This window comes from Callorhinus ursinus, unplaced genomic scaffold (assembly GCF_003265705.2).
Source record: "Callorhinus ursinus isolate GAN/ISIS: 27379988/994484 unplaced genomic scaffold, GSC_fseal_2.0 scaffold2, whole genome shotgun sequence".
In the NCBI taxonomy this organism is placed as follows: Eukaryota; Metazoa; Chordata; class Mammalia; order Carnivora; family Otariidae; genus Callorhinus; species Callorhinus ursinus.
In genome coordinates, this window is record NW_027397064.1 from 67,545,804 (window position 1) to 67,562,773 (window position 16,970).

General features: G+C 37.2%; 1 protein-coding gene and 1 pseudogene across 6 annotated transcripts in view; both read right to left on the reverse strand.

Moving 5' to 3' along the window:
• SLC4A10 (solute carrier family 4 member 10) overlaps nucleotides 1-16,970 on the reverse strand; it is a 306,454-nt gene that overhangs the window by 67,720 nt on the left and 221,764 nt on the right. For all 6 annotated transcript variants that reach the window (XM_073883384.1, XM_073883388.1, XM_073883375.1 and 3 more), the window contains 5 exons: nucleotides 15,008-15,154; nucleotides 5,235-5,335; nucleotides 1,813-1,987; nucleotides 1,095-1,228; nucleotides 451-696 (listed from right to left, as the gene is read on the reverse strand). In XM_073883384.1, coding sequence (XP_073739485.1) covers nucleotides 451-696; nucleotides 1,095-1,228; nucleotides 1,813-1,987; nucleotides 5,235-5,335; nucleotides 15,008-15,154 — 803 coding nt within the window. The remainder of the gene's footprint in view (nucleotides 1-450; nucleotides 697-1,094; nucleotides 1,229-1,812; nucleotides 1,988-5,234; nucleotides 5,336-15,007; nucleotides 15,155-16,970) is intronic.
• LOC112809757 (UBX domain-containing protein 8-like) lies at nucleotides 12,856-14,736 on the reverse strand (annotated as a pseudogene).

Here is a 16,970-nt window from a genome sequence, read left to right on the forward strand (position 1 = left end):
AAAAAATCCTAAAATTAAATCAAAGAAAGGCGCAACGTAATGTCCACATACACTCTGCAAACACAGCATTAGAGAAATTTCAAACGGCTGGCGTACTAAAACTAGAAAGTGCAGGAGGTATAGTCCCATCTTTAATCCTAAATGGTAATATCACCTTCAACAGGCAAAGCCTGAGTACCTCCATCATAAATGTTGTAAGTTCTGAAAGCAAAATTACATTTAAATTCAGTGAGTTTTGTTTGTGTTTGTATAACGAGAATTCAAATATCAGATAAGTAGCTAATGAGAGGACTTTTAAAATCCTGTTCAACTCAGAGAGTCTGTTCAGGGATTTAGATCGTGAATCAATTTAAGTCACTTTATCTGCAGGGTAAGTTTCTCATATTTCTTAAAACAATAGCAATTTTGTAAAGAGAAAAACCCACAGCCAACAGGGGAAATACTACTTACGAGTACTGTGTCAGCAGTTCCAAATCATTATGCATGTTGATTGGATATGCTTCACTGAGTTCGAACAACTTCTCCAGGGCCTCATAAATGAAAATGATGCAAATAAGAGAAGCAAAAGCTTCTTCAGTAAACCGGGTGATATAGCAGACGAGGGAACTTGCATCGGTGGCCACGAGTATGATACACAGAGTTGCGGTCCACAGTCCAATACTAGCTCTTAAGGATAGGTATGACAGCCCATATTCTCTAGAAGGGGGAAAAGAACAGTGGCAATAAGGGCATTTAACAGCTGGCCACCATTTTAAATAGATGGAAATAAGTCTAATTCAGGACGTGAAAGTAAATAAGCTTCACATCCCATGACTATCTAAATTCAAGACTGTCTAAAATGAACATCTAAGGGGACAAAACTAAAAGGGGTTTCTCAGTGTTTAAAACAGAGCATCATTTTTTAGAAATTTTACTGAACATATTACACAAATCTTTTATTTTTCCTTTATTTCCATGGAGAGATAAAAATGGCAAACTGAATCGAATCAGCCACTTCTACCTCTCCCAGCAGACTCCGAATGTGATGTTGGGAGAAGTATAAATACAGTGGAGAAATAGAAAGGGGCTAAGGGCCAAAAGTATGTGACACTTACTTGCAAAATTTAAACAAAATCTTTTCAAACACCAAAACTGGTCCCGTACTGCCTAATATGGTAAGAGGCTGTCCACCAAAGAGAGAATAGGCTATCCCGGTCATAGATGCTCCAAAGAGAGATTCGATTGCACTCTGTGTGGAGATACAAATAAGTCCATTATCTAAGCTGTACAGGCAACCATTATAACTAGGGAGAAAATATTTAAAATACATGAGTATATTCTTTCTCCTTTGCTCTGAAAAGCCTAGCGACCTTGGGCAGGATGTGGGGTAGGAGGATAAGAAAAGAGACAAGCAGTCAGCAGAATATGAGTGGTACTCAGTGGGGATACGTCCTCTCCACATTCCTTATCTTGCTTTTTTTTCTCCTACTAACAATTTACATGTGTTCATGGTAAGTGTCAGGACAGAAGCATGGCCTATATAAATAGGAAATGCGCTCCTTGTGAGGCGAGAACCAGAGCGAAAAGCTAGCCAAGGACTGGGGGTCAGGAATGAGACCAGAACCGTGTATGAGACTGAGAGCTAACTTCTGAGGTATTCCACTCCCAGATTACCAGTTCTACCTGCCATCCAGGAAACTCATATGAAGTGTACCGGTTACGACCACACATCAAATCTCTCCTCATGACGGAATCCAAAAGCTAATGGACAATTATCTATGAATCTTAAACACTGATTGAGCTTTAGAAATCCAAGGAGAGCATAATACATACTATACGACCTTCAGTTGCTTCTCCCAGCAGTCCTCCAAACGTGATAACAGGAGACATACACGCGCAGTAGAGAAACAGAAAAGATGCTAAGCACTGCAGGCTGAAAGCATCTCTGAAGTCACTCCAGAAGTATGGAGCTTTTCTTTTGATATCTAAAATAAGTCCCCCAAAAATCCTAAGATAGGGGGGAGAAACACAAGAGTGAAATCCAAATATAAAAAAAAACCCACACAAATCAAAACCCTCATTTACTCTGTTGCCAGGTCACAGTATACGTTTTCCATCAGCAGAGATGAGACCCATTTTAACCTGCTACATTGTATTATCGTGATCTACAGAGGTGGCTTTGCACCACTATGTTACTTCAAGTCCTAACCAAATATTGGGCCAGCAACCAAAACACCCCAGGTTCTCTTAAACAAGGTTCAGAGAAGTTCCTCCAACAAAATTCAAGTAATGAGATTTAAGGATTACTCTAATCTCCGTGCCATTTCTGTATCCATCAATTCCTCCTAAACTCGGGTCTACTACCCTCAATCACTGGCAGTATTTCCCAATTGTTTACATTTCATTTAGGTGGCAGAAAGTGAAGGTTGGGAGGGTAAACTGGCTTTCGTATTCTACAATAGTGAGCATTACCCTGGAGAGAAGATGGAGTGTTTAACCACGGCTCCAGTTACCTACTTTCTCTCTTTCTCTGCCAAAATGTTCCTCACCATGTATTGTTTCCAGGCATCTAAATGGCCTTATGGACGACAGGAATATCTAGTAAAGACAGATTGCTTCCATAATTGTTTCCATTTTTAGGAAATTAGGAAGGGGACCTTAAAATAACCAACCTAGAGGGCGCCTGGGTGGCTTAGTCAGTTAAGCGTCTGCCTTCACCTCAGGTCATGATCCTGGAGTCCCAGGATCGAGTCCCGCATCAGACTACCTGCTCAGTGGGGAGTCTGCTTCTCCCTCTGACCCTCCCCCCCTCTCATGCTCTCTATCATTCTCTCTCTCTCTCAATAAATAAAAAAATCTTTTAAAAAATTTAATTAAAATAACCAACCTAGAAAAATGTAATTTTGATCCACTTTTATCTAGACATATCCCAACATCTATCATTCATAAGACAATAGTGACCTTCCTTGCTATAAATTCACTTATTCTAAATGTATCCAAAAACCACATTGAAACACTTGAAAGAGGAGGGGCAAATGGCATTAAATTGTGAAATGCTCCCTAAAATTTAAGGACCAAAATGTTTTCAATCGACTAGGAACAAGAGTATTAATGAACAAGTATTCTCATTCTTTGAACATTTAATAATAATATGTGGATTTAACATTTGGCTACTAAGAGCTCTTTGTGCTCCATGGAATAAAGATGTCATATTAAAATGAATAAGACCATGATTAAGTTCCTACGGGAAGGTTAAAAAAACACATTGTGTTCCAATATACTGCCAGTATGCTGAATATATTTGGATTATGCAAAAATATTGTTTTGTTACTTATTTTCTAGAGAGATATATTCACTGGCAATCTAAGAATCACCTCAAAAATTATTGTTCTCTTGAGAAACAAATTCTGGTTTGCCTTGAAAAATGTATATCTTCAGGATAACTGAAAATTTTGACTATCATTTTTAATTGCCCTGATCTGACTGACATAGACACAATAGTAACATGTTAGTAACTATCTTACTATTATGTAAGTGATAGAATCACTATGTTTTTCTAGTGATTGCTTCCATCAGGGAGATAGGAGTAGGAGAAACTGAGTGGGATGAAATTCTAACTGAAAAAAAGACATTTAAATCCAAAGAAGCTTACAGTGAACCTGTGAAACTCACACACACAGAGATCACCTTAGTTTCCCCTACCTATGTTTGTTAAACATATGCATTGTTTTTATTTGGGGAGGATCATTTCTGAATGATGTGTTAACTTATCAAAGTCACAATTCAAAATAGATTTAATCTACTATTTATTCATTCATTTATAATTTATACCCCACCTAATCCCCAAAATATTTTGAGATGGTTATGAACTGTTACTTAGTGGTTAATATTTATAGGTTTGATAGTATTTCCTATTAGACCGTTGTTTTCTAATTAATTACTTATTAGGGCATACATTAGTCTAAATAGCTATTATATTACTGTGTAATGAACGTGCTTTTAGCAGCAAAAATCTAAATCCGGAAGTGGGAGGTCATTGCAGAGAACAGTGCAAGGGCAGCCCAGATGTACACCAGCAACTCCAGGAGAGCAGATGAGTAATGGATACTTCAAGTCATGTCAGCAACAGAATCTGTGGAAGAACTCTGGAGAAGCGAAGATACCGGATATTGGTGACCTGGGAGGATTTAGGAAGCAGTAAGGAAAAGTGAACTTCGAAAAAAATCTAAGCTATGTGGCATGTTACACCTGAGAGAGAGAGAGAGAAAGAGAGAAAAAAAAAGAACCACCAAAAATAAAAAGACAGCATTTGAAAATATGAAAGCAAACAGAAGGAGTAACCGCACTTCTAGTAAAGGGAAAAGGAAAAAATTGTTTGAATCATCTCAAATTATGTGTGGAGCCCGAGGAAGACGTTCAAGGACATTTCCTCAGAGACAAAACATAGATAAAGGGAAAGAACAGAGAATTAAAATGCACAGAGTTGTCAGAAACCAGAAAGTCGGCTTAGAGGACACAGTGAAAGCAGTCCCGGAAATGGCCTTGAGAGGAAGGGAGTACCAATCCTGCAAAGCCTTTGCCATTGCCTTCAATTATAATGGAGGCTGTGTGCGCACATATTCCCTGAAGACAGACCCTCCCAAGGCTTTCTGATTTTCTGCTCACACATTGCTTGGAGAGAGACAAGCTGTCAAAAAACGATAAAGAACCATTTTAAGAAATAAATTGAAGCTTTCATCTCTTCAAAGATGTGTGATTAGAAAAATAAATCATACAGCTCTTTCAAATTACAACCATAAAAATAAAAAATACTATTATATACATCCTACTTGCATGTAATGAGATAGGGTCTATAAGACTGAGTTCTTGATATTTATTTCTATTTCCACATTGAACTTGAAGCTTTCAACAGGCTCTTTTAGAAGGGGCAACTGACAGTTTTCTTATTCATTCTAAGAATCTGTGAATGCATTTTATGCACAGCAAAATGAAAGACTAGGTAAGATAAAATGGAATGATGTATCTGGCTTAATAGTAACAAAAATCATTAGCAAATACTGGGAAATCAAATTAATTGGCATTAAATAGGTATTCAGGTACTAGGTATTCAAATAAATAAATAGGTATTCAAACAAATCGGTATTCACTAAGTACTCAAAGTCTAAAAAAAATTACATCTCAAAACAGCAATTCCTGACACAAAGAGCGGTGTCTCATTTGGTCTTTGAAGTCCTATACAAGTGCTTTTCACTGACCTTCCAGTTCTCTGGAGTTCGGGTCCACTATGTCCTCCGTGGGGCTCTGCTTCCCCATGAGCTGCTGTTCCATTCGGTACAGCAGGAATCTTCCTCTTCTCCTGCAGGAAGTTTTTTGTTTTTGTTTTTTAATTTCAGGTGCTAGTTGTAAATAACAAAAACAGATTTTTTTCCCTTGAGGCAATATGCAGAGTGGCTAAGAACCCAGGCTCTGTTACTTATTTGCTGCATGACTTCTAGCAAGTTATCTAAGCCTCCTAAAGCTTCAGTTCCCTCCTCCATTTACCAGTTGTAATGACATCTGTTAGTGTGATTGAGAAAATTAAATGACGTGATGGGCATTTGTTCATTCTTTCAACTAATCTTTATTGAGTGCCTCGTGTGCCATGCATTGTTATGGATGTTAGAGAGGCAAAAATGAGCAAGAAAAAGCATTCTTACTGGAGACAAACAACAAATCTCTAACGTCAAGTAGAGATAGAGCTATGAAGATAAATGAAAGAAAGGAAGGGGACAGAGAGATGAGGGCTGGGTAGGTTGGAGTGAAGAGGTACTAAGTATGGTGGCGTTATATGCCTGGCATAGTTCAACTGTTCAATAAACTTCAACTATTACCATTAGCTATTTTTGAGGGTAGTTCCCTCTTTTATTCTGGCTGGTATCTTCCTACCCATGGAATGATTTACAATATGGTTTTTTCTGACTCACAGAGATTCAAAAGATTTTTACAAAAGGAGACTTCAGTTGAGCCATTGAAAAATTAGCTGAGGCTTATGTAAGTGCGGTCTTATTCACAAGGCTTTTCTACCCACTTTTTTTAGTGACAGAGATTTTTAAAAATCAGAAAATCCTACCTATCAGTTATCTTAGAGCATGCCAGTGTGTTCAAAAGGACTTAAAAGGATCATAAAAATTTTTAAAGTGGTGCAATTAAAATTTTTACTTGACTGCCATTCCAAAATAGTGTAAAATCATTATCAAATGTTCTTATGTACAATGGGACATTTAGGTAAAACGGCACAGGTTTAAAACATGAGAAAAATAGGCTTTGAAATGCACAAAATATAGAAAAGTTCATTGTTTAATGTTTTTACAACTTTCCAGGTATATGAATAGGTACATTGAACTAAAGTTCAAAGATAAAAGAGAGGATGCCTGTCAACTGATGGAGCACCTGCCTTTACATATAAATAATTATTATCTGTTGTAAAGGGCTTTAAGAGTGGCCTCAGTACCTTCAATACCCAACAGTCACCCAGGAAACACTTCTTAGCTTCCACAAATCTCAGAAAGCAAGTGATATTATTTGGTCTTCTGGGTCATTATCCCTTACTGGCTGTGTTAACTCATGATCTTACGATGGAAAAAGCTATACTTAGATAAGGCAAATGATAAACCATGAAAGATATTAGCCATTCTAAAGCACCTGTTTCATCAAGGAGTGTTCATCTTATAGTAAGAGGGAAAGGTGTGTGAAAAGAGATGTGTGAACAGTACTGACGAATATTCTGAGGAAAATATAGGAAATATTTTTTGTTCAGAAACACAGGTATTTTGATATTTTAAAACAAATCAATGAGTGAGTATGTACTTGACTACTCAAATTATACAATTTATTTAGTCAATCAACAAATACTTATTGAGAGCCAATTTGTCTCAGGTTCTTGGCCCCACCACTAATACACCAGTGGACAAATCAGGTCTGTGGAGCTCACATTCTAATGGGGAATGCCAACAATAAAAAAATAAACATGTAAGTAAATTAATTCTATGGTATGTTAGAAAGATTAAAACTATGTAAAAATAAAAACTTATAGTAGAGTAAGGTGTGGTCTGAGGTGTGGGCCGGGTGGGCAGGGAGGAAAGAGTGGCAATTATAAACAGAACCATCAGGTAGGATCAGTGAGAAAGTGTCATTTGAGAAAAATCTGAGGGAGTCAAGGGACTAAGCCTTGAGAATAACTGGGGGATATCCAGATAGGAAAGAAGAGCCAATGGGACAGTGTCAAGGCAGGAGTATGGCTATAGGGTCTGAAGAACAAGGAACAAAGAAGCCAAGGGGGCGCCTGGGTGGCTCAGTTGGTTGAGCGGCTGCCTTCGGCTCGGGTCATAATCCTGGAGGCCCGGGATCGAGTCCCACATCGGGCTCCCTGCTCGGCGGGGAGTCTGCTTCTCCCTCTGACCCTCTTCCCTCTCGTGCTCTCTCTCTCTCAAATAAATAAATAAAATCTTTAAAAAAAAAAAAAAGGAACAAAGAAGCCAAATAGTTGGAGAGGAGCGAGCAAGGCAGAAAGTGGTAGTTTACTTTGAAGAGGTAAAGGGACGTCAGAGTAGGTTTAGTAAACCATTGTAAGTATTTGGATTAATTCTCAGTGAAATGAGTTAGTGTTGTAGGGTTTTGAGGAAAGGAGTAGCATGACCTCATTTGGAGTCACTCTGGCTGCTGTATTGAGAACACAGGGGCCAAGGACAGCAACAAGGAGACCAGTTAAAAAACTATTTCAATAATCCAGGAGAAAAATGATGGTAGCTTGAACTAGAAGGGTGGCAGTGGCATCAACAAGAAGTGGTGTAATTCTGTATAAATATTAAAGGCGAAACCAAGAGTATTTCCTGGCAGAATGGAAATCTAAGAATAAATTAAAAATTAGTAATTTGGGCTTGATCAACAGTAAGATTGGAATTAGGACCTAACAAAAAAGAGAGTGCAGATAGAAGAGACTTTTCAAAAAGATCAGTTTCTTGTACACTTCAGGAAGCATCATATTGCCTTTTCTAACATAAATGCAAAGATGCAGACAGGAACAGAAATGAGACAATCTACAATTCAGTTCAAACTTTGGACACGTCAAGGTTTAGATATCTATAAGACATCCAAGTGAAGACATGGGACAGGCATTTGGATAAATAACTCTCAAGTTCAAAGTAAACAATAAATTTGGGAGAGGATTTAAAGCTATAATATTGGATGATATTATCAGGAGAATGAGTGTAGGTAGAGAAGAGAAGATGACTACAGACTGAGCCTGCATCATTTCAAAATATAGAAAGAAGAAACTGGCATAGGAGTCTGAGAAGGAGTAACCAGTGACCTAGGAGGAAAATCAAGAATGTGATGTTTTGGGAGCTAAGCAAAGAGAGCATATCAGGGAAAGGGAAGTCATCAATTCTGTCAAATGCTGTTCACTGACAGGCTAAATGAAATTCAGACTGAGAGTTGACTATGTGATTGAGCATTGTGGAGATCTTTGGTGACCTTCATGTAAGTAATTTTAGTGACGTGATGGGGACAAAAGCCTTATTGGAGAAAGCTTAAGAGAGACTTGGAGGAGAGGAACTGGAGCAGGTAGTACAGAGAACTCCTGTGCCATTTGGTTGCAGAGGGGGAAAAAAAAGGAATGGGTGAGTAGCTGATAGTGGTAGCAGTAAAGAGAGTTCTTTTTTTTTTTTAAGATTTGCAAATTAATAAGGTTGCATGCTAGTGAAAACAAAAGAATTGATAAAGGAGAGAAAGAGGAGAATTGGTGGTGTAATGTCTTTGAATAGGTTTGAAGAGATGGGATCTAGTGCAAAGGTAGAATGCTGACTTCAGATAATTCGTCAATAGTAATATATGGGAAGGCAGATTATGTGGGTGCAGGTGCCGGTAGGCAGATAGGCATGGTAGTGGGAGTCTATGGAAGTTCTCTTTGATCATTTCAAATTTCTCAGTGAAGTGGGAAGCAAGTCAAATCTGAAAGTGAGGGTCAGGAAGGATGTGCTGAAGATTTGAGGACAGAAAACGGGTCTGAAATAGTCATCTAGAGAGAATTATTGGCCTAGGGGAGTATAGTATGATGAACTTGCAACATTAAGGACCCACTTGAAGTATGTGGTCATGAATTAATGAAATCGGTCAGCGTAGTTATGTTTTCCTTCAGCTACTCTCAGCTGTATCAATGCAGGTACAGATTAAAGAGCTGGATTCACACAAGGTTGTGGTTTCAACAAGCAAGTAAATGGTATGAGAGAAAAGCAAAGAAGTTTGGGGTATACAGAAGGGAGAGATTATAATGCCTGACATAAAGTTCTGATGAATATTTTCAAGGTTATCCTTTGAGGTGACTAGTTATTCTCTTAACTGAGAGGAAAAAGTGCTTAAAGATCTGTGATTTATGGGGTGCCTGGGTCCCTCAGTCAGTTAAGCACCTGACTCTTGATTTTGGCTCAGGTCATGATCTCAGGGTTGTGAGATCAAGCCCCACATCTCCCTTTCCCTCTGCCCCGGCCCTCACTCATGTGTGTGCTCTCTCTCAAAAAAAAAAAAAAAAAAAAAAAAAAAAAAAAATCTGTGATTCACACATTTCAAAAGAACATAAAAACCATGGAAATTATCCCATGGGGGGAAAATAGTATTTGAATGAGTATGAAGTCAGAGTATTTAATATCTTTTAATTTATCTTGCTTCATTTAATGAAAGAAACCATAGTTCACAGTATCTGTTATTCAATTACAACACACATTTAAAAAATACTAATGTTGTAAAGAAGCATAGCAGAACCCAAATGCCTTGATTCCTAATTCAATGTTCTTTCTACTACTCCCTCTTAATACTCAGAATCCAATAATTAATCCTGATTTTAAAGAGTCCCATAAAAATAACTTTAAAAATAGAGTTTCCAGGCCTCAACTTGCTTCAAAAATATCATTCCTCAAAGGCAAGATGTTTTAAAAAATGCTTGACTTCAGTTTTAATGTTTAAAAAACTAAATGGTGTTAACAAGTGACTTTTAAAGTCTCACTCTCAATGTATTAATATTTTTTACAAGAGAAATTAGAAAATATTTTAATTGAAGGAAAATGAAAACACAAATATATCAAAATTAGGGGGATGCAAATGAGTATCACTGTTCCCTTGCTCTCTCTCTGTCTCTCTTCCAAAACAGTCTGTATTTTATTTTATTTATTTTTTTCTTTAAAATTTTTTATTGTTATGTTAATCACCATACATCATTAGTTTTTGATGTAGTGTTCCATGATTCATTGTTTGTGCATAACACCCAGTGCTCCACACAGAACGTGCCCTCTTTAATACCCATCACCAGGCTAACCCATCCCCCCACCCCCCTCCCCTCTAGAACCCTCAGTTTGTTTTTCAGAGTCCATCGTCTCTCATGGTTCGTCTCCCCCTCCGATTTACCCCCCTTCATTTTTCTCCTCCTGCTATCTTCTTCTTTTTTTTTCTTAACATATATTGCATTATTTGTTTCAGAAGTACAGATCTGTGATTCAACAGTATTGCACAATTCACAGCGCTCACCACAGCACATACCCTCCCCAATGTCTATCACCCAGCCACCCCATCCCTCCCACCCCCTACTACTCCAGCAACCCTCAGTTTGTTTCCTGAGATTAAGAATTCCTCATATCAGTGAGGTCATATGATACATGTCTTTCTCTGATTAATTTCTTTCTTATTACTTCAAGAAGCATTATATTGCCTTTTCTAATATTGTAAGTGCAAAGATGTTTACAAGTACAAAAATAAGTCAATCATTACCTAAAATTACTCTTTAAACAACTTCTTTTATTTTAGTAGTTTGAAATCAACTGAAATTATGTGGCTGTAGGTATAGAATCAGAAAATTGTCACTGTTGAGAAAAGGAAATCAAATAATCTTTAATAATTATGAAATGACCAGAATTTTTTCTTCTTTCTTTCTATATTTCTTAAATTGATAGTGAGATTAAGCTGACCTTTTTAAATACTCATGGCTGAGTGGTACACTTGTTCATTTGCCCACCTCTGGCTAACCAGGAAAACTTCTATGTCCAGGGCTGAGTCAACTAAAGCAGTAGAGTCTGACAGGTTGTACTCCACAGGGACAAGAACCCAAGACAAGGCTGAGTAGATGACAACTGGGAGGGTTTCAGGAGGCATATTCAGTAGGAACAGAGGTGGCCATATGAGTGGGCTTAACAAACATTTGGCCACCAATCTCAACAAAGTCAGGCCTGCAATTAAAAAATGTGACACCAAATAATAGCAACAATCTTTCTTTTTACCTTTCTGGATTATATAATGAGTGAAATGCACACTGGATTTTTATAGGCAAAATTTTTATAATTTTTGTACCATATGTCCACACAAAGTTAATACATAAGATTATAATTTAAAAATTATTCCTGATCATAAATATGATTAGCAGTAATGGGGAATTTTCTATATAATATGATTAAGCCGGCCATTGAATTTTCTCTTTTTTTTAATGTAGTCATTGTTTTATTTTTAAAAATATTGATCCACCTGGATCCACCTGCACTAAATTGGAACTTGTAAATGTTCCAATTTAGTGCGAGGCAAAATTAAATAAATCTTGACATTAATTAGGTAAACAATACATACATACCGAAAAGAACTTTTTTAATTTTTTTTTTACTTTTTTTAAAGTTTTTATTTTAATCACCTGGTGCTTATCATGACAAGTACATTCCTTAATCCCCATTATGTATTTTACCCATCCTTCCACCCACCTCCCCTCTGATAACTATCAGCTTCTTCTCTACAGTTAAGAGTCTGTTTCTTTGTCTTGCTCCTTTTTTTCCCTTTACTCATTTGTTTTGTTTCTTAAATTCCACAAATGAGTGAAATCGAATGGTATTTGTCTTTCTCTGACTGACTTATTTTGCTTAGCATTATACTATCTAGCTCCATCCATGTTGTTGCCAATGGCAAGATGTCATTCTTTTTTATGGCTGAGTAATATTTATATTTATATATATATAGCTAGCTAGCTAGCTAGCTAGCTAGATAGATAGATAGATAGATATATACACCACTTCTTTATCCATTCATCAATTGATGGACACTTGAGCTGCTTCCATATCTTGGCTATTTAAATAATGCTACTATAAACACAGGGGTGCATGTATCCCTTTGAATTAGTGTTCTTGTATTCTTTGGATAAATACCCAGTAGTGTGTCTACTAGACCAAAGGATGGTTCTACTTAACTTTTTGAGAAATCTCCATACTGTTTTCCATAGTGGCTGCACCAGTTTGCATTCCCCCCAAACAGTGCAAGAGGGCCATTTTTCTCCACATCCTTGCCAACACCTTGTTATTTCTTGTTTTTGATTTTAGCCATTCTGACAGGTGTGAGGTGATAACTCATTGAGGTTTTGATTTGGATTTCCCTGATGCCAAGCGATGTTGAGCACTTTTTCATGTGTCTGTTGGCCATCTGGATGTCTTCTTTGGAGAAATGTCTGGTCATGTCTTCTGCCCATTTTTAATTGGATTATTGGGTTTTGGGTATTGAGTTTTATAAGTTCTTTATATATTTTGGATACTAACCCTTTATGGGATATCAAAAAAAACTTTAAAGCATTAAAAAACTTTGAAATGTCTTTAAAGTTTAATTTCTAGAAATACAGCAGAATAAACATTTCTAATCGATAGACTTGAAAGAGTTTGACTGAGTAATGAAATGCTCAGCGTGGCAAGGTAGAAAACAAGGTCATATGTCTTTGTTTTTCAACTTAGTGATAAATGATGTCAGCTAGGAAAAATATAAATTATTGAGTGCCTTACTATATACATTTTTATCTAGTTTTCATTTGGTATATTATAAGATGGCACATTCCAAAAACTATTATCTGCAGAGAACAATCCTTTTCCAATCCTTTATGTCCGTACGTTCCCATAGATATCAACATGAGAGTGTTCATTGCCTTGAGCTCAATCGAGGTACTGCATGACTTTAATGTGAATCCTTTAGTGTTCTATAAGGTCATGGTATAACTGATTTTATGTAGAACATGTAGTTCTCATTTCTTAATTAGTTGCTCTGCTCCTTCTCTTTCGTACTGAGTACAGTATCCACAGTTACTCCTATATGCTGCAGGGACCAGCCTTCCTCCACCTCCAGGGGCCTTCTGGGAAAGAAAGTAGAAAGACTGTATAGGGATGTGTGGTACCTGATTTTTATCATCCAGTCAAATAAGACCTGTGAACTGCAACACTAAACAAACTTTCTTCTCAGGACCCACTTGGACATTGGAGGGCAACAACTACTTTTTCAGCTGTTTCAGGAGATTCTTCAGGTCGATCAAGAAGCTCCTTCTGTGTGGGCTCTTCAGCAGATGATGAAACTTTGGTTAAAGGCTCAGGTTGGGGTGCCTGGGTGAGTCAGTCAGTTAAGCAACTGACTCTTGATTTCTGCTCACGTCATGATCTCAGGGTGCGATCTAGTCCTGCAGTGGGCTCTGGGCTGAGCAGGGAGCCTGTTTGAGATTCTCTCTCTCTCTCCCTCGCCTTCTGCCCCAACCCACTGCTCATCCACACACGTGCTCTCTCTCAAAATAAATAAATAAAGGCTTAGGCAAGTTGTGTCTCTGCTGCTTCTCTGTGTGATGTTTCAAAAGATGTCTGACTTGTTTTCAAGCACCAAATCTTCATCACCCACAAGTTTACGACCATTGCTTAACAGGTTTCACCTGTTATCTGATAAAAGCACTCTTCCAGTTTTCTCAATTTCATTTCCTGGTGAGGTCTTAGAACATTCTCTATGTATCTACTGGCCTTTGCACCCTGTGCTTTGTGTTTTTTTCTGCCAAGTTTTTGCCTTTTCTCATTCTTCTCTTTTTCTTTCAGATACTCTTGGGAAGATTTAAATGAATTAAGCCATGAGGTAGTCACAGAAATAATTAAAGTAAGAAGAGCAAGTGGTAAGAAAATCTGGACACACAGCAAAATTAGATCTTTAATTCCTAGATCAGGGATCCTATGCTGAGCTCCAGACACAAGAAGGGAAGAGCAGAGAGGAGGAAAATGCCAATAACCCCATGAGAAGCTATAGTGGTGGGAGCCCCATATTCTGTGCAGGAGGTTGAATTTTCTTAATACTTGCCAATTTCAAAGAGCTATATCAACCAACAAGCAATGCTACAATCAACCACACAAGCAATGCTACGATCCAACTCAATTCTGACACTAGTTAATGGGACACAGCATCAGATTCCAGGGTTGAGGGTTCATTCCTGCAAGATTGCCCCCACGCCCCTCCCCAGGTTGCTACTTGAGCTTCTGAGTGGGGCTATAAATCAGATGTTCCCACAACCTTCCACTCTGGTTCAATTAATTTGCTAGAGCTGCTCACAGAACTCAGGGCAACATTTTACTTATAGATTACTGGTTTATTACAAAAGAATATACCTCAGGAACACAGCCAGGTAGAGAGATGCACAGGGCAAGGTATGGGGAAAGGGCAGGAGCTTCCACGCCCTCTCCAGACATGCTACTCTCCCCACTCTCCACATGTTCACCACTTGGAAGCTCTCAGTTCCCTGTCCTTTTGGGATTCCATGGAGGCTTCATTACATAGGCATAATTGATTAAACCATTGGCCACTGGTGATTGAACTCAATCTCTAGCTCCTTCCATTCACTGGAGGTGAGAGGGTGGGACTGAAAGTTCCAGCCCTCTAATCACATGCTTGGCTCCACTGACCCCCAGCCCCCATCCTGTGGTGAGTTCTAAAAGTCACCTCATTAACATAACAAAAGACACCTTTGTTGTTTTCCTCACTTAGGAAATTTCAAGGGGCTTAGGAGCTCTGTGACAAAAAACGGGATGAATACCAAATATATATTTGTTATTATAAATCACAACATCACAGAGGTTATAATTTAAATCACTTTGAATCTTTTGAACAAGTTATACCATTTCAGTACGTGTATTTAAAAGACAACAAAATGATGGCATTTTTAAGAGTATTTTCAAATAAAACATACCTGGGAAGGAACATTTTTGGGAGGCTCTATACGAATGCTTGGATCCCATTCTCCAGGAGGGAGAACAGTAACCTGATCCAAAAATTCATCGATTCCTGATACCAAGTCATTGCGATCTTTAGCTTTGTAAGCAACATCATGAAATACCTATAGGAGGAAAAGAAAAAAACAATAAGTAAAAGATAAAAAAGCAATTATAAAAACAACATGTTCAGTGTTTTCATTTCCTAGTTATGTCACAATTTTAAAAAATTGGCAGCTCTAACTAAAGAAGTTTTTAATTTAAACTATTATAATTTAGTTTATTTCTATGAATGCACACAGATATATATTTTTCTTAGAATGCTAGAATGAATGTTGAAATTTCTGGAGGCAGGAGTAAGAGAAAGGGAAAGGAGTAAGAAAGGAAGCTCATTAAACTAGAATTAAGGATTCAAGTTTGGCAGAGGTTATTTGTGTGTGGGTAAATCAAACTTTCAGAAAGAAGCCCTTGCTTAAAAATAGAGATAATATTTATAGAATATGTTAAAAATTTTAGCAATATTTATACCCCGGTACATATAAACCAATTAAAAAGGCTTATTTTGTTTTAATTTTTAAATAATAATAAAGTTATAAATTAGTATTCTCTGGGCATATATCATATCTACACAGTGTAGCAAGCAGACTAATACACCCATTCAGGTGTAACATGTCACTTTCAAGTGTAAGTTAAACACGTTGCCTTTTGTCTGCTATAGTGACTGAGAAAAAGCAAGTCGAGATGGAGTGTCTATGGGCCTGGGTGCCTGAGTGACTATAACGAGCAGAACGCTTGCGCCAACTCATGATAGACAACGAGCATGATAGAAGGAAATCCTCATTGTTTTAAACCACTGAGATTTTAGGTGGTTATTCCTGCAGCATAACCTAATCTCTTCTGACTAACACACAGAGAAATGATATACTTAACATAACAAATGAAGAAAGTAAAAATAAAGATAAATTGGAAAAATTGATCTATACTAAACATCATATAAATGTTTCTGGTACTTTCTGTATTTCATGTAATATGAAATGGAACAAATATTTCAGGCTTGGGGCTAGTAAATTATTCTATATGCTGAGCTATGTATTACAATGGCTACATATTCCAAAATTTCCAGGGAAATTGTGCTTTCAAGTGTTTTATTCTACTTTTAGACCATTTGTTTTAGTTTCTGGTTTGATACTCAATCTAAATTGCTGAAGAAGAGATAATGATTATTTTCAAAAGCTTTTTGTTTACTTTCCAGCCAAGAACTTTTCACAAAAGATTACTGGTGTGATAAATATACAGTCTTTGCTTAGGATAAATTGAAGACACCGAAGATATATTAATGGTTTAGTTGTATTTGGGAAAGATATATATTTTTTTTAAATATTGACAACACTGATTTCCCTGCCACAAGCCACTGAGATTATAGCCCAGAATATTTATCCTCTTCTAACGAGTTTTATATGGCCATGAGACCTAATCTGAACATTTAAGAATTACAAATGTTTTTAATCCCAACAAGAGTTTAGCTACTTTACTAAACTCTCTTGAAATCTTTCTTGAGTTGATCTCTTAATTTAAAAATTGCTTCAAGAGATCCCATGATCCTATACCTGCTTTAGATAAATGAATGTCCAAATTCATCCAGGACAGCTGATTTCCTATTATCTTAAAACTCCTCAGAGGTATAGATACCACAATTTGTTTGATTTTTAAATTAAAAGCATTCTTTACTATTGATTTCCAATCACCAATTTCCCCAATATCTTAATTACTTTAAACAGCTTCTCTCCCTTCTCTCCCTTCTCATTATGTAGCTAAGCTACATTCTGATTTCAACATACATTTGACTTTTAAGAGAAGCCTTCCCTCATCCCCTCTCAAACAAGATTAGACATCTTGTTAATATTCTCCTAACACCTTCTTCTTTTTCTTGATAGTTTTCAC